This window comes from Sus scrofa, chromosome 1, assembly GCF_054392235.1.
Source record: "Sus scrofa isolate SSC_HxYL_T2T_F1_AM1 chromosome 1, Sscrofa_HxYL_maternal_Yorkshire_Landrace_v2.0, whole genome shotgun sequence".
Taxonomy (NCBI): Eukaryota; Metazoa; Chordata; class Mammalia; order Artiodactyla; family Suidae; genus Sus; species Sus scrofa.
The window spans coordinates 257,620,310-257,633,576 of record NC_139383.1 but is presented as its reverse complement, the minus strand read 5'-3'; the positions used below and the strand labels follow the sequence as shown (position 1 = coordinate 257,633,576).

General features: G+C 43.9%; 3 protein-coding genes across 12 annotated transcripts in view; all 3 read right to left on the bottom strand.

Annotated features, from left to right (window-relative positions):
* Positions 1–1,655, bottom strand: part of FSD1L (fibronectin type III and SPRY domain containing 1 like) — an 81,645-nt gene extending 79,990 nt beyond the window's left edge. For all 10 annotated transcript variants that reach the window (XR_014826955.1, XM_084995446.1, XM_084995512.1 and 7 more), the window contains exon 1: positions 1,496–1,655. Coding sequence is in view for 4 of the 10 variants with exons in the window: in XM_084995289.1 (XP_084851415.1) it covers positions 1,496–1,510 (15 nt within the window). In the remaining 6 variants the exon portion in view is untranslated. The remainder of the gene's footprint in view (positions 1–1,495) is intronic.
* Positions 1–13,267, bottom strand: part of TMEM38B (transmembrane protein 38B) — a 774,558-nt gene that overhangs the window by 257,458 nt on the left and 503,833 nt on the right. The gene's annotated exons all lie outside the window — the stretch shown is intronic.
* The window catches only part of SLC44A1 (solute carrier family 44 member 1), a 211,701-nt gene continuing 207,734 nt past the window's right edge, over positions 9,301–13,267 (bottom strand). Inside the window, exon 16 of the mRNA XM_021067056.2 lies at positions 9,301–9,511. Within this exon, the coding sequence (XP_020922715.1) occupies positions 9,497–9,511 (15 nt within the window). The 3' untranslated portion in view covers positions 9,301–9,496. The remainder of the gene's footprint in view (positions 9,512–13,267) is intronic.

Below are 13,267 nucleotides of genomic sequence, written 5' to 3'. Positions count from 1 at the left end.
TTATGTTACAGGATTTTTACAATAACTCTATAAAAATAGTCTATATCCACTGTATAGAGGAGGAAATAGATTAATCACAGTTAAGTGATTTTCGCCATATCATGAAGCCACATACAACAAAACAGCACCCAAATCTCTGGACTCCAAGACTTTGCCATTCCATTTGCTACGAACTAATGTCCATTCAGATATTATAAGACTTTATCTAAAAAGTTAAATAAGTTTCGAAATGTTTTACAGATATAGGCAGAGATATTTTAAATATATACATATTCAAAACACACAAAACATAATTTTTAAAAAATGTCTTCGTAATAGTCATGCAAATAAAAACTGAGTATACCTGAGTTTCAAGATGCACCCATATAATGAAATCACAGGACTTTTGCTAAATACTATACTAGTTTATACTTAACACGTCACTACAATATTCCCTCATCCCCCAGTGCTCCTCAAGGAAGTGAATCGAGGCAAAATTACAGAAAACATTGTTGTACTAAGTCTTTCCAGTACTTTCTATCTAATAATAGAAAAGAATGGCCTCTTGGATATGCCCTTGTTTTTCCTTGTTACATTATTAATAACACTTGTGTTTTCTTCCTATACCGCACTATATTTCAATTACTATAATCTAACAAAGAGAACAGGGAGGTTGATTTCCAGATAAGAATTACGACAATATTAATAACTCACTTATACTTGTATTCAAAACACTGGCTATATTCTCTAAATATTTTGTTGTTGTTATTGTTGTTAATAGAAACAGCTAGTTCTATATACCCTTTCCTTAACTTGTTCGGAAAGTATAAAACATGCCAAGACAACCATTAAGGTAACTGTGACCAGCAACATAGAAGTGGACAGAGGGTGGGACCGCTGCCTTGACAAACTGTCAGTCTTTTCGCTCAATTCAACCAGCACTAAACACTAAGACGTGCGTGTGAACTGGTCCCTAGGAGCGGGGAGCAGGGGGCGGGGGGAGGGGAGCGGGTGGAGAAGGCGCGCGGAGGGGGGGATACCAAGGATATCTGGTTCCGACCTAAAAAAGCACGTATTGTGCAAAGACAGGAGAAGAGTGGGTCGAGCACAGGGCGTCAGCAAACAGACCCCCATGTGCCTTAGTTTCCTCTTCTACTGAGGATGGATTAAGCACGATGGGAGGCTGTGAGAATCAAAGGGGGCCTAGAGCGCTGCAGAAAATGATAGACTGAAAAATGGGGATGGCTCCCGATTCCCGCTCAGGAGTCAGTGCCCAGGACAAAGTGCAGGGCAGAGGCAATCCAGGGTCAACGGGCGCGGTCCCCGCAATCCGGCAGGCGCCGCTCTGCTCTCACCCAGGAAGGAGTCGGGCGGCCTTGCGCTCCGCAGTGGCAGCCACAGCCCAGCCATGCCCGGGCCGCCCCGCGAGCCCACCGCCCACCGCCCACCCGGCCCCAGGCGCCCCGCCCACCCTCCGCCCGGCCTCAGGGGCCCCGCGCCCCTCACTCCCGCTTACTTTCTGGGAGTCCATGGCAAAGGGTTAGGTCCACTGGACCCGAACCGCGTCGAGGAACCTTGCGAGTAGGCAGAGGGAGGTTGGACACACCGAGACCGCTACCCGAGAGCCGCCGCTCTGCTGAGCCACCACCGCCTCGGCCTCAGCCCGCACCGGCGCCGCCCGGCCCCGCCCCGTCCGCGCCCAGCCCAGCGCGCGCCGTAGTCGCGCCGCGGTTGCCAGGGTGAAAGGGCGGCCCGAGAAGGGAGGGGGCGAGGAGCGCCTTGCGCATGCGTCTTGCAGCCAGTCGGGATGCGGCGGGGCGTTGGGGGTACTTGTCCTGCCTGTGCTGCGAGGGAGCTGTAGGGAGAAACGGGTGCTTGCCCTTCTGTCCAGACGGTCCTTTGAAGATAACTCTCCCTTCTTCCCCGTCCTTTTTCCTCCAGGCCTTGAGATGGACCATTGGGCTTCTTCCAGCAGCCAGGTCCATGGGGAGGGCGCGGGGACTGCAGGGGGGAGCTCTGGCCCTGGAGATACATCAGCCCCCATCCATCCTGAAAGCATCTGAAGCATCTCTCCACACTAGCGTTGGAGGAGCAGCCAGGCTAGACCGGGCCCAGCAGCCCAGTGAGAAGCAAAGGGCTGGGAAAGGGATTTAGTGGAAACATGGGGAAAGCCTATAGGAATGTGACAGAAACTTGGGTAGACTGGAGCCTGGTAGACCTTTCCCAGATAGCCCCCTGGGAAATTTTGAGCAAGTATTCTCCCTGAACCTGTTTCATCTTCCGTAAAATAAGAGAAATAATGCTGACTTTGCAAGAACATTTTGAAGATTAAATAACATAGTGGGAGTGCCCAATGCATAGTTAATTCTCAAAAATTACAGTTTTTAGTGGGAAACTAGAATCTGCTCAATATGGACCTAGGGGACAAAGCAGACTAGAAAGCTTGGGAAGGTAGGCTTGAAAATGTTCTTCCCCAAAGCAAACAGGCCTCATCCTACATTTCGATGATTCCAGAGAGGCTCAAAAAAGTTCAACTGGGCAATCACGATAAATGAACAAAAGGGAAGTATATATTGAGTATCTATTGGGTACGAATTCAGTGGACTGAGAATCAGCGGTGACAAGCCATTATATATATATATAATATATATGGTGCATTATATATATATAATATATATGGTGATTAGAAGTTTTATAAAGAAAAATTACATGGGATAAATGGACTCAAAGAATTGTGAGGGCTCCATTTTCTGTAGGAGGGTGTGGGAAGGTCTCTCTCAGGAGTGACCTGAGTCAAGTGAGAGAATAACTGTACAAAGATCTAGAAAAAAACATTCTAGACAGAAAAAAACAGCAAATACAAAGGTCCTGAGAGGGCATGATCTTTATGTTTAAGAAACAGCCTTTATCCTACAAGGCCGTATTTATATTTGTACATGGGTCTCTCCAACTACTTTGTGGGTTGAGATTTCTTTTACCTATGTCTGTATCCCCAGTACAGGGCCTGCCATCTAGTTCAATAAATCCTTTTTTAACTGGACAGACACATACAACAAATGGGATGAAGTGAAAAAAAGGAAAAACAAGGTCAGGCTTGAAGGCCAGGGTCCAGGGAACTCCTATGTGTACAATTTCACTCCTGCATCTGAAAGAAGTAGTGGCATGGGGTCTTCCAGAAAGATGCTCCCTCTCTTGGTACCAAGGGAAAGGAGCCTTCTCTCCAAGCTGCCCCAGTTCCATGAGGAGCTGTAAGAGCAGCCAGGCACTCAGCCACCAGCACACTGCTGCAGCCATGCAGGCAGTTCTACAGACTGCGCACTGCGTATGCACTGCAGCTGAGTCAGTTTCCCAAGAGGGAAAAATGCAACATAGGGGACGAAGAACATCAGAGGTCAAACCACTGATCATGAGCTACCCAGCCCTGCCCCAACGTGCCACGGTAGGACCCATGACTAAGGGGAAGAAACAGCATTTACTGCTGTCCCCAGTTATCTTGCTGCAAGGACTTCACCTCATTACTGTCAGAGGACAACTCCTGGGCATACTATGACTGATGGGCTTAACCACAGGAGGAGGCAGAGAGAAGCTTTGGAGACAGTGAGTCACGGCTGAAATGTGATCGCCAGATTCTGTCCCAGGCCACATCCCAGGAGCTCACACCTGGCCCCTTGCCTCCGGGCTCCTCTAGTTCTTTCCCTGCACCCTAGCCAAGAGCCTGCAGCTTTCTGACAAGAGGGCTACCCGATTTGACTTCTGCCCTCACCACCTCTCTGTCTCTTTCACCAGTCTGGCTTCCCTGCCCAGCTTCCCAGACCTTCTGCTTTCCCTCATTCTCACTCAGGAACAGCTCACAGTCTCTTCTAGCTGTGCCTTCTATCCTCCTCAGCGCATACAGCAGGCACACACCCAGCTGCCTGTTAAATCTGCACACCAACCCACTCTCGCTGCTCTGGCCTGTGGGCAAGTCCTTTGCCTTTTCACAGCCAAGTCAGCTTAGAAATATTCAAAAGCAGCTTTTCTAATAAAGTAAAGCCTTTGTTCTCAAATGTAATCCTCAGACCAGCTGCATTAATACCACCTGGTAACAGTGGTGCAAATGCTCAGGTGTCATCCCCAGACCTACTAAATCAGAATCTCTGGGGGCCGGGGTCCAGTAATCAGGACTTTAACAAGCCTTCCTGGTAATTCTGATGCCTACTCAAGGTTGATCATCATTGAGCTGAAAAAGAGCAAATTGATTTTTAAAAACAGGGAGGAACTACAAGAGGCATAAAAACAGATGGCTTTTCAACACTTGGGTTTCTGGTTCTGAGATAGCATATCTGGGCATGGATATTTATTTGAATGCGGTTCCTGGGCCTCCAGGACTGCATTTCTGACTAAATCTCAACTTAGGATAGCCTCAGGGTTGGCACTGCTGATTTAAAGAGTTTGGTAAAATTGTCCCCTCCAAAACCAGGTTTCCTGTTCTCTCTTGCCAGGCATTGCCTGCAGCCCCGAGTTCCCTAGTAAATTCTGGGATCCCCCATCTCCTGGGAGAGACGTTTTCTTCCCTTATGTTTTTTGCCAAGTCTTTCCCTTTAAGAGTCAGTATAGGGCCATCGCCTTGGAGTCAGCCATCTGAATTTAAATCCTGACACTACCAGCTGTGTAGCCTGCAGTGAGTCATTTAACCTCAATAAGCCTCGATTTCCTCATCCATAACATAGCGATCATATTGGTAGTTGTTCCCAGTTAGGGTTGTTGTGAGGATTAGAGACTATGAATGCAAAACGCCTGCTGAGTCCACATTTCACAAATGGTAGCTGTTACTGTTATTACTCCCCTGTACAACTTATCCTTCTGTGCCACCCTGCCATGGCTTTCTCTCTCTTGATGTCTGGGGCCTTAGTAGTCCTAGTCTCACCCCTAATGCCACTTTTCACTGTTGTATATACCTGGCTTTTCTGAAGCGTCACTGGCCAGATGCTGCTCTTGGTTGAAGCCAAATCTTCACCTGTTGCTCCCTTCTAATAACTGGCCTGAGTCTTGGCATATACCACATATCCGGGGGAAACCCTGAGCTTCTCTAAGCCTCAGTTTCTTCAGCTGTGAAATGAGCATCATAATAGTACCACCTGTGAGGGGAGTTGAGTGGATTAAATGAGATCATTCATGTCAAGTGTTTAACACAGTGTCTGGCTTGTAATAGCAATAAAAAGTATATGGGCTATTATCATCTCTTCCCAACCACAGAAACCTAACTCATTCCTTTTTTCTGCCCCCCCTCTTCTGACTAAAACCAAACTCACCCCAAAGCTCTGGAACCCCTTGGAACAGAGGACCAATTTCTGATCCTAGAAATTCTCAGGGTATGAAAAAGATGGTTCTGGTCTGATGTGAGCTGGTGCTCTGTGGAGTGTTCTAGCTTCATACTTGGAGAGCTCTAAGCAAAGGAGGAAACAATCAGGGGACACAACTATGACAAAAGGCCTGGAAGGCGTTTGAGAAGAAACGCAGTTAAAGCCACTGTGAGTATTTAACCTAGAGAGGAAAAACTCGGGGAGGGCAGAGTCATTTACTTCAACTCTCTCTAGGGCTGTTGTATGGAAGAGAAAGCTGGCTTGATCTCTAGCCTCCCACAGGTAGAATTAGACCCAATTTGGTGGAAGCTACAGAAAGATAGATTTCCACTCAAGAACAACAGCAGCAACAAAAATTCAAATTTTCCAACAAAGCCATACAAAACCAGAGTAGATTTTTTTTATTTTTATTTTTATTTTTATTTTTATTTTTGGTAATGAGGTCCCCATCAGTGGAAGTATCCAGTCAGAGGCTGGGCATTTGTTGTCAGAGCTGTCCTAGGGGGATCAGGCACTGGAAAGATATCTGGCAGAGATAACCTTTAATGTCTTTGTGAAACATGAGGTTCTTTCATTTGAATGTTCACCTTTGGAATGTGCTCTGAATCTCTTCTCCCCTCCCCCACTCTCATATGATCCATTGCCAGAGGTCCCACTCCTTCCTGGGGGGAGGGCATGAGAGGGACAGTTAACTAAACTGTAGTCATTATGATGCTACTATGTCACAATCCCTTCTCTATGAATGATGGCCTGCTTTATGCTAGGCGCCCAGGGACAGTGAGATAAGTGAGGTCTGGAAGACAGGTGCTTCCATCACATCCTGCTCTGGCTCTGGAAATGCCCCTGGACTTATCGTGGAGAATGACCAAAGATACAGCAAACTTATCTGCCTCTTGATCCTCTCTTTGAGAAAGGATGCTGGCCCCCAGCCAGGTCTCCAGCACAGAGGAAAAGGCTCGCTCTTCCTAGTAAGAACACTCCTCAGCAGCCCCTCTCCCTCTGCATATACTCCAAAAATGGTATGGGCTGGATTGAGACTGGGTGATTGAGACTAGGGGGAGAAAGGGCCCTAGTTGACTGCACTTCTATTTCACTGGCTAAGCACCCGGGCTCTGATACCAGACTGTCTGAATTCAAATGCCGAATCTCCAATTTAGCGGTTGTGTGGCCTTGGGTGATTTCTTAACCTCTCCATACATCAATTTTCTTATTGGTACAATGAGAGATTAACAGTCCCCACTTGGAAGGGTAGTTGTAAAGATAAATGGCAATGTATGTAAAATGCTTACAATAATGCCTGATACATACATATATAGACATAATATGTGTCTGCTATCTATTATTCTTTTCTAAAATAAACCATTCTCCTGAGTACAGCACCAGTAAATGATGGTTTCTGTGAACATTTGATACTGCAATGCCACTGCGTCAAGTTTAGATTGTACCATGTCAGCACTTCTAAGGAAGTAAGTCTCTTGAAATCCAACTCCTATTCTGAAGTTCAATCTATACTTCCCTCTAGCAAGGAGATTGAAGAAGGAAGGTGACAGGACTTAAGCTACAAGGGTGTGACTTAAGCAGACAGGAAGGGAAGATAAGGTCCCTTCCAAGCCAAGAAAACAGCCTGAGCAAAGGTGAAAAAGAATGAGAACTTGAGGAAATGGCGATAGGAGTTGAAACAAATGGAAAGCACCCTTCAAAGCCCAAATACCGGGGCAGTATTAGGAAAACTCTGGAACATATAGGAGATGAAATATTCTGGAACCATGAAAAATTACCTTTATGAAAATTACACAACAATGTGGGAGAAAGCTTACAATTACACAATTTAAAAACAAAACAAAAACTTTACCTGAAATTTTTTTTTTGTAAACACAATTGGATAATGTCTACTGTCTAAAAGGAACTAGAACATTTATAATTTTTCTTTCGTTTATAACATTTAGCTTAAGTGAAAGACATCATATATGAAAGCTCAGCCTTCCTACTATCACCTACAAGTATTATATATTTACTTTTCTCTTACATGAGAGTGAGTCAAAGATAAGTACATTGGCTTTGAAAGAGAAACTCAAATTGGATGTGATTTCCTTATGATTAAAAAAAAAAGAATCAAAGGGGTAAGGAGCAAGATTAGTAGTGATCAGATTGTTATGGTCTATAAATTTCATGCTGGGGGTGTTGGAATTTGAACGTTTTCCAAGTGGGAAGCTACTTACACAAGTTTATGAGCAGAATTATTTTAGGAAACTTGATTGGGCAGGGGAAATAGGAAGGACATGCGTGGGAGAGTCTGGGGTGAGGAGCAGACAAGCACCCAGAGGCCCAGACCTCTCTTAACCTTCCTGGGTTGGATTCCCCACACCCCCACCCCCGTTCCCCACTCCACCACCACCACCAGTGACGACCTTCAAAATACCAATTTTTAAGTCATTTTTCAGCCAAATGGAAAGAAATAATCAATTGGCCTTAATGAAACCTATTGGCTCTCTCTCAGGGTCATCTTTTTTTTTTTTTTCTTTTTTTGCCTTTTCTTGAGCTGCTCCTGCAGCATATGGAGGTTTCCAGGCTAGGGGTCTAATCCGAGCTGTAGCTGCCAGCCTACACCACAGCCACAGCAACATGGGATCTGAGCCGCATCTGCAACCCACACCACAGCTCACGGCAACGACGGATCCTTAACCCACTGAGCGAGGTCAGGGATTGAACCCACCACCTCATGGTCTCTAGTTGGATTCGTTAACCACTGAGCCATGATGGGAACTCCTCTAGGTCTTCTTTTATTTTTATTAAAGTATAGTTGATTTATAGCATTGTGCCAATTTCTGCCGTATAGCATAGTAACCTAGTCATACATACACACACACACACATATATACACATACATTCTTTTTCTGATAGTATCTTCCAACATGCTCTAGCCCAAGAGATTGGATATAGTTCCCTATGCTATACAGTGGGATCTCATTGCCTATCCATTCTAAATGTAATAGTTTGCATCTACTAACCCCAAATTCCCACTCCATCCCACACCCTCCCCCTCCCCCTCCCCCTCGGCAACCACAAATCATTTCTCCATGTCTGTGAGTCTGTTTCTGTTTTGTCAGTAAGTTCATTTGTGCCATATATTTTATATTCCACATATAAGTGATATCATATGGTGTTTGTCTTTCTCCTTCTGACTTACTTAGTATGAGAGCCCTAAGTCATCATAAAACAGGTGTCAGCAAACTTTTTCTATGCAATCCTGCCATTGTGGAGAAAAAGCAACCATCAGCAGTACATAAAGGATTGAGTGTGGCTGTGTTCCCACAAAACTTGATTTACAAAAAGAGGCTGGGGGCTGGATTTGACTCATTGGCCAGAGTTTATCAACCTCTGGTCTAAAAGAACACTGTGATATTTTTCTTAGGAAAGAATTCTGCAGTTCTTCAGTGCCTCTAAAGCCTCCCTGACCCTCCCTCTCAAACACTTCCCGTCACACCCACTGCCACCCACACCTCTATTTATGAGAGAAATGCCAGTGATGATATAATGGGCTAGTGACCTTTGGAGCAATGATAGGCAAAGCTGCATGTTAAAGCAGAAGGGTTTTGGATCTCATCTCAATTTGAGCCCTGACTCTGAAAACTGTGTGACCTTATACACAGTACACAACCTCTCTGAGCTCCCATTTGCTTGTGGGCAAAGTGAAGATAATAGGTGCAACCTTATAGGGCTTTTGTGAGGATTACATGTTTGTAAAGCAGCCAGCCTAACAATTGGCATGGACCTGGCACGCAATAAATAGTTATTAACCCACTCTAGCTCTATAAATAGCAACCAAACAGAACAGACCCAGCCTGCATGAAGAGAATTCCACTATGGATCCAGCCTTCAGTCCAGTACTGGCACTGGAGTGAGAGGTGCACACAAAGCCAGATAAGAAGGCCACACTAAATTTGAAGCCGCTGCCACAAGACAAATTTGTATCAAATGCTTCTGATGAATCATTTATTAGGTAGCCCCACTATACCAAATCCACTTGGCTGTTGGTGGTTGGGAATATGGTCGCAGGCTTCCATTGAAGTAATAAGATCTTGCTCGTCATCCACAGTCTCTCAACAGCTGGTGAATAGGAGAACCTCATGTAAACAGCCTCCTCTGAGTTCATTCTTCCGGGCTCATGGGACCAGTCACCTTCGCCTCAGCTGAAAAATAAACACATCAAGAAAATGAATGGGTCTCTCCTAGGGGAACTCGACACAATGAGAAGCAATCAATAACAAGAAATAGTGTGGGATCATCTTTAGAGAAGACATTGAAATGTAAGAAGGCTAAACACACACACACACAGTGCTCGCACGCATGCACCACACACACACACACACACACAGACACACACACACACACACACACACAGACACACACACACTTTTAGGTTAACAGATAAGAAAGAGATCTGAGAGCCTGGGTTCAAACTCTGATTTCAACTCCGTATCAGTTCATTTCTGAGCAAGTTGTTCAACTTCGGTGCCCATATTTCCCCACATATAAAATATAATCATGGTATGCTCCTTTAAGCTTGTTGTGAGGATTAAATGCATTAGTAAGTAGAAAGTGCTTAGAACAGTGCCTGACACATGGTAATGAACCCTAGTGTTTACCATCATTGATATCATTGTCACTCTTTCGCAAGGATGTTTTCAGAAGAGCTAAATAACTGAGTCAAACAAAATGAATCAAATTCAAAACTAATATGAAAAAAATCTGCTTTGGTGGTACCCTCAAGGACCAAACTTGAAATTCCAATAAAACTTTGGATTTTTCACTCCCATGACTCGGCAGTGGGATAGGTCAGACCAGGATAATGCCTGCTCCCATAGTTCAATTCAAGAAACAGTGACTGAGTAAATGTTTCAAAGCTGACAGCTATACTGTGGTTTGTATGAGGATATCCTATTTCTTAGGAAATATACAATGAAGTAGTTAAGACTAAAGGGCCGCTGTGCCATATGTAAATTGTTCTTGAATAGTTAAAAGTATTAGATGGTCATACATTCATATATATATATTCATATACATACATAAAGTGTTTAACACTAGGTTAACAAGAGTCTATGATGTTCCGTGTACTATTCTTATTCTTGAAGCTTTTCTGTAAGTTATGATCAAAAAGAAACAAATAAACAAAAGCAAAAAAAACCCCATGGAGTTCCTGTGATAGCTCAGCAGTTAACGAACCCAACTAGTATCCATGAGGACTCAGGTTCAATCCCTGGCCTTGATCAGTGGGTTAAAGATCAGGTGTTGCAGTCAGCTGTGGCGGAGGTCACAGATGGGGCTCTGGGATCCTGTGTTGCTGTGGCTGTGGTGTAGGCTGATAGCTACAGCTCCGATTTGACCCCTAGCCTGAGAACTTCCATGTACTGCAGGTCCAACCCTAAAAAGACAAAAAGAAAGAAAGAAAGAAAGAAAGAAAGAAAGAAAGAAAGAAAGAAAGAAAGAAAGAAAGAAAGAAAGAAAGAAAGAAAGAAATCGTTTCCAAATAAAAATTTTTTAAAAACCCATTCTGGGAGATTCTGTTGTGGCTCAGCAGGTTAAGAACCCGAAATAGTGTCCATAAGGATGCAGGTTCGATCCCTGGCCTCTAGCATTGCCATAAGCCATGGCGCAGGTCGCAGACGTGGCTTGGATCTGGTGTTGCTGTGGCTGTGCCACAGTCCTCAACTGCAGCTCCGATTCGACCCCTAGCCTGGAACTTCCATATGCCTCAGGTACAGCCCTGAAAAGAAAAAATAAATACATAAATAAGTATAAAAAAATAAAAACCCATTCGGAAGGGTTAAAAATAAAAAAGAAGCATTAACACAAGTTGGACTATCAAACAAGCATTGGACTGCTGCCGGACAAATGGAGGTGGCAAAACACAGTCCTGACAAGATACCAAGAGAGGATGGACATGGAACAAGGAAAGTGGTTCTATGAGTTCAAACATCTAATGAAGTTGGGCTAGGATCGCCTGATACACCTGTCTCCACAAAGGCTCTACCTATCCCCCTTGGTGCCTAAAACAGGTCGTATGTGGCACTAAGAATAACATTGCCTGAAACTTTTGCCATAAATTTCATTTTAGGGCTATAGTCTTGAGACTTTTTTCCACATGGCAGTATTGCCTGTTTGATGATCTCCCTGCCTCAACTTCTCTCCAACTTCAATCCATTTTGCAAACTGCTCATAGAATGAATCTCTCACCTATTCTCCCTACATCACTTCCTCACTCAAGAAATTACAAGGGCAGAGAAAGAGAAATATCATATGAGATCACTAATATGTGGAACCTAATCAAAATGATACAAAAGAGCTTATTCATGAAATGGAAACAGACCCAAAGACTTCAAAACCAAACTTATGGTTACCTAAGGGGAAACACTGGGAGAGGGGGAAAAGTGGGAGGTTGGGCTTGACATATACACACTACCACAAATGGAATGGATGAGTAGCAAGGACCTATTGCATAGAACGAGGTACTCTACTCAGTACTCTGTAGTGACCTATATGGGAAAAGAATCTGAAAAGCAATGGGTGTATGCACATGTATAACTTAATCATGCTGTACACCTGAAACTAATACAACATTGTAAGTTAACTATACTCCAATAAACATTTTTCAAAAATAAATTACAATGGCTTCCTTTTTCTACAACTAAAATCCAAACTAAAATCCAAACTGTCTTAATAAGTTCCATGTTTTATGATTTTTACATATTTTGCTTTGCAGTTTCAACTTTTCTCCCCATAGCTGAAAATAACCACGCCTGGGATTCGACTGATATCTAAGAGTGGTTGCTGCTTAGGGCCTGCAGCCTGAACACTAGTCTTGTGCCAAAGATGTGATTTTTCTGAGATTCAGAAAATAGTCCTTTCCTCCTACACATTTATATCTGTCTATCTGTCTGTCTATCTATCTATGTCTGGAGGGGTACCCACAGCATGTGAAAGTTCCCAGGCGAGGGATCGAACCTGCACCCAGGCAGTGACCCAAGCCACTGCAGTGATAACACCAGGTCCTTAACTTGCTGTGCCATAAGGGAACTCCCTATATATATATTTTTAATTTAAAGAACTTTAAAATTTTTAAACAGAAAAGTTGCAAAGATACTACAGACTGTTTCCATATTCTCCACACCTAGTTTCCCCTATTGTTAACATCGCTATGGTAATTTGTCACAATTAATGAACCCACACTGGTACATAGTTATCAACCAAACTTTACATTTTATTCATATTTCTTTAATTTCCCCTAGTGTCCTTTTCTAGTCCAGGATTCCATCCAGGAAACCACATTACAGTTAGCGTTTCTCTTATTTTCAAATTTTCGAAGATTATTTTAAAAGCCAAATGTAAATGAATTGTATTATCTAACTGAGTAAGATTGTATATGACACTTTGATGCCATACCTTTCCTACTACACTTGAACACGAAACAATTCACAGCATCTAACTCATCCCAAGATGTGATTTGAACACTCATTTTGAAGCTTCCTGAATTTTCTCTTTGTGTCAGATCCCTTGGGAGTCCGGAACACCCTTCTCAGATTTCATTTCCAAGGCTACATCTAATTTTTAGCTAGTTCAAGAAAACTTTGCTTCCTACACAGTATAAGGAAATTCTCTACACGGTAATTCACAGGGAAAAGTCTGAAAACTTGTGTTTGGCACAAACACATGGTGGTAAACTGGGCTTTCACCACCACCTGTGGAAAGTTCCTCAGAGACATCGCCCCTGGAATTACTCCTTCAAGAGCCCACAGCATATGGAAGTTCCCAGGTTAAAGGTCAAATCGGAGCTACAGCTGCCGGCCCACGCCACAGCCACAGCAACATGGTACCTGCGACCTACACCACAGCTCACAGCAATGCTGGATCCTTAACCCACTGAGCGAGGCCAGATATCCATCCTGCAG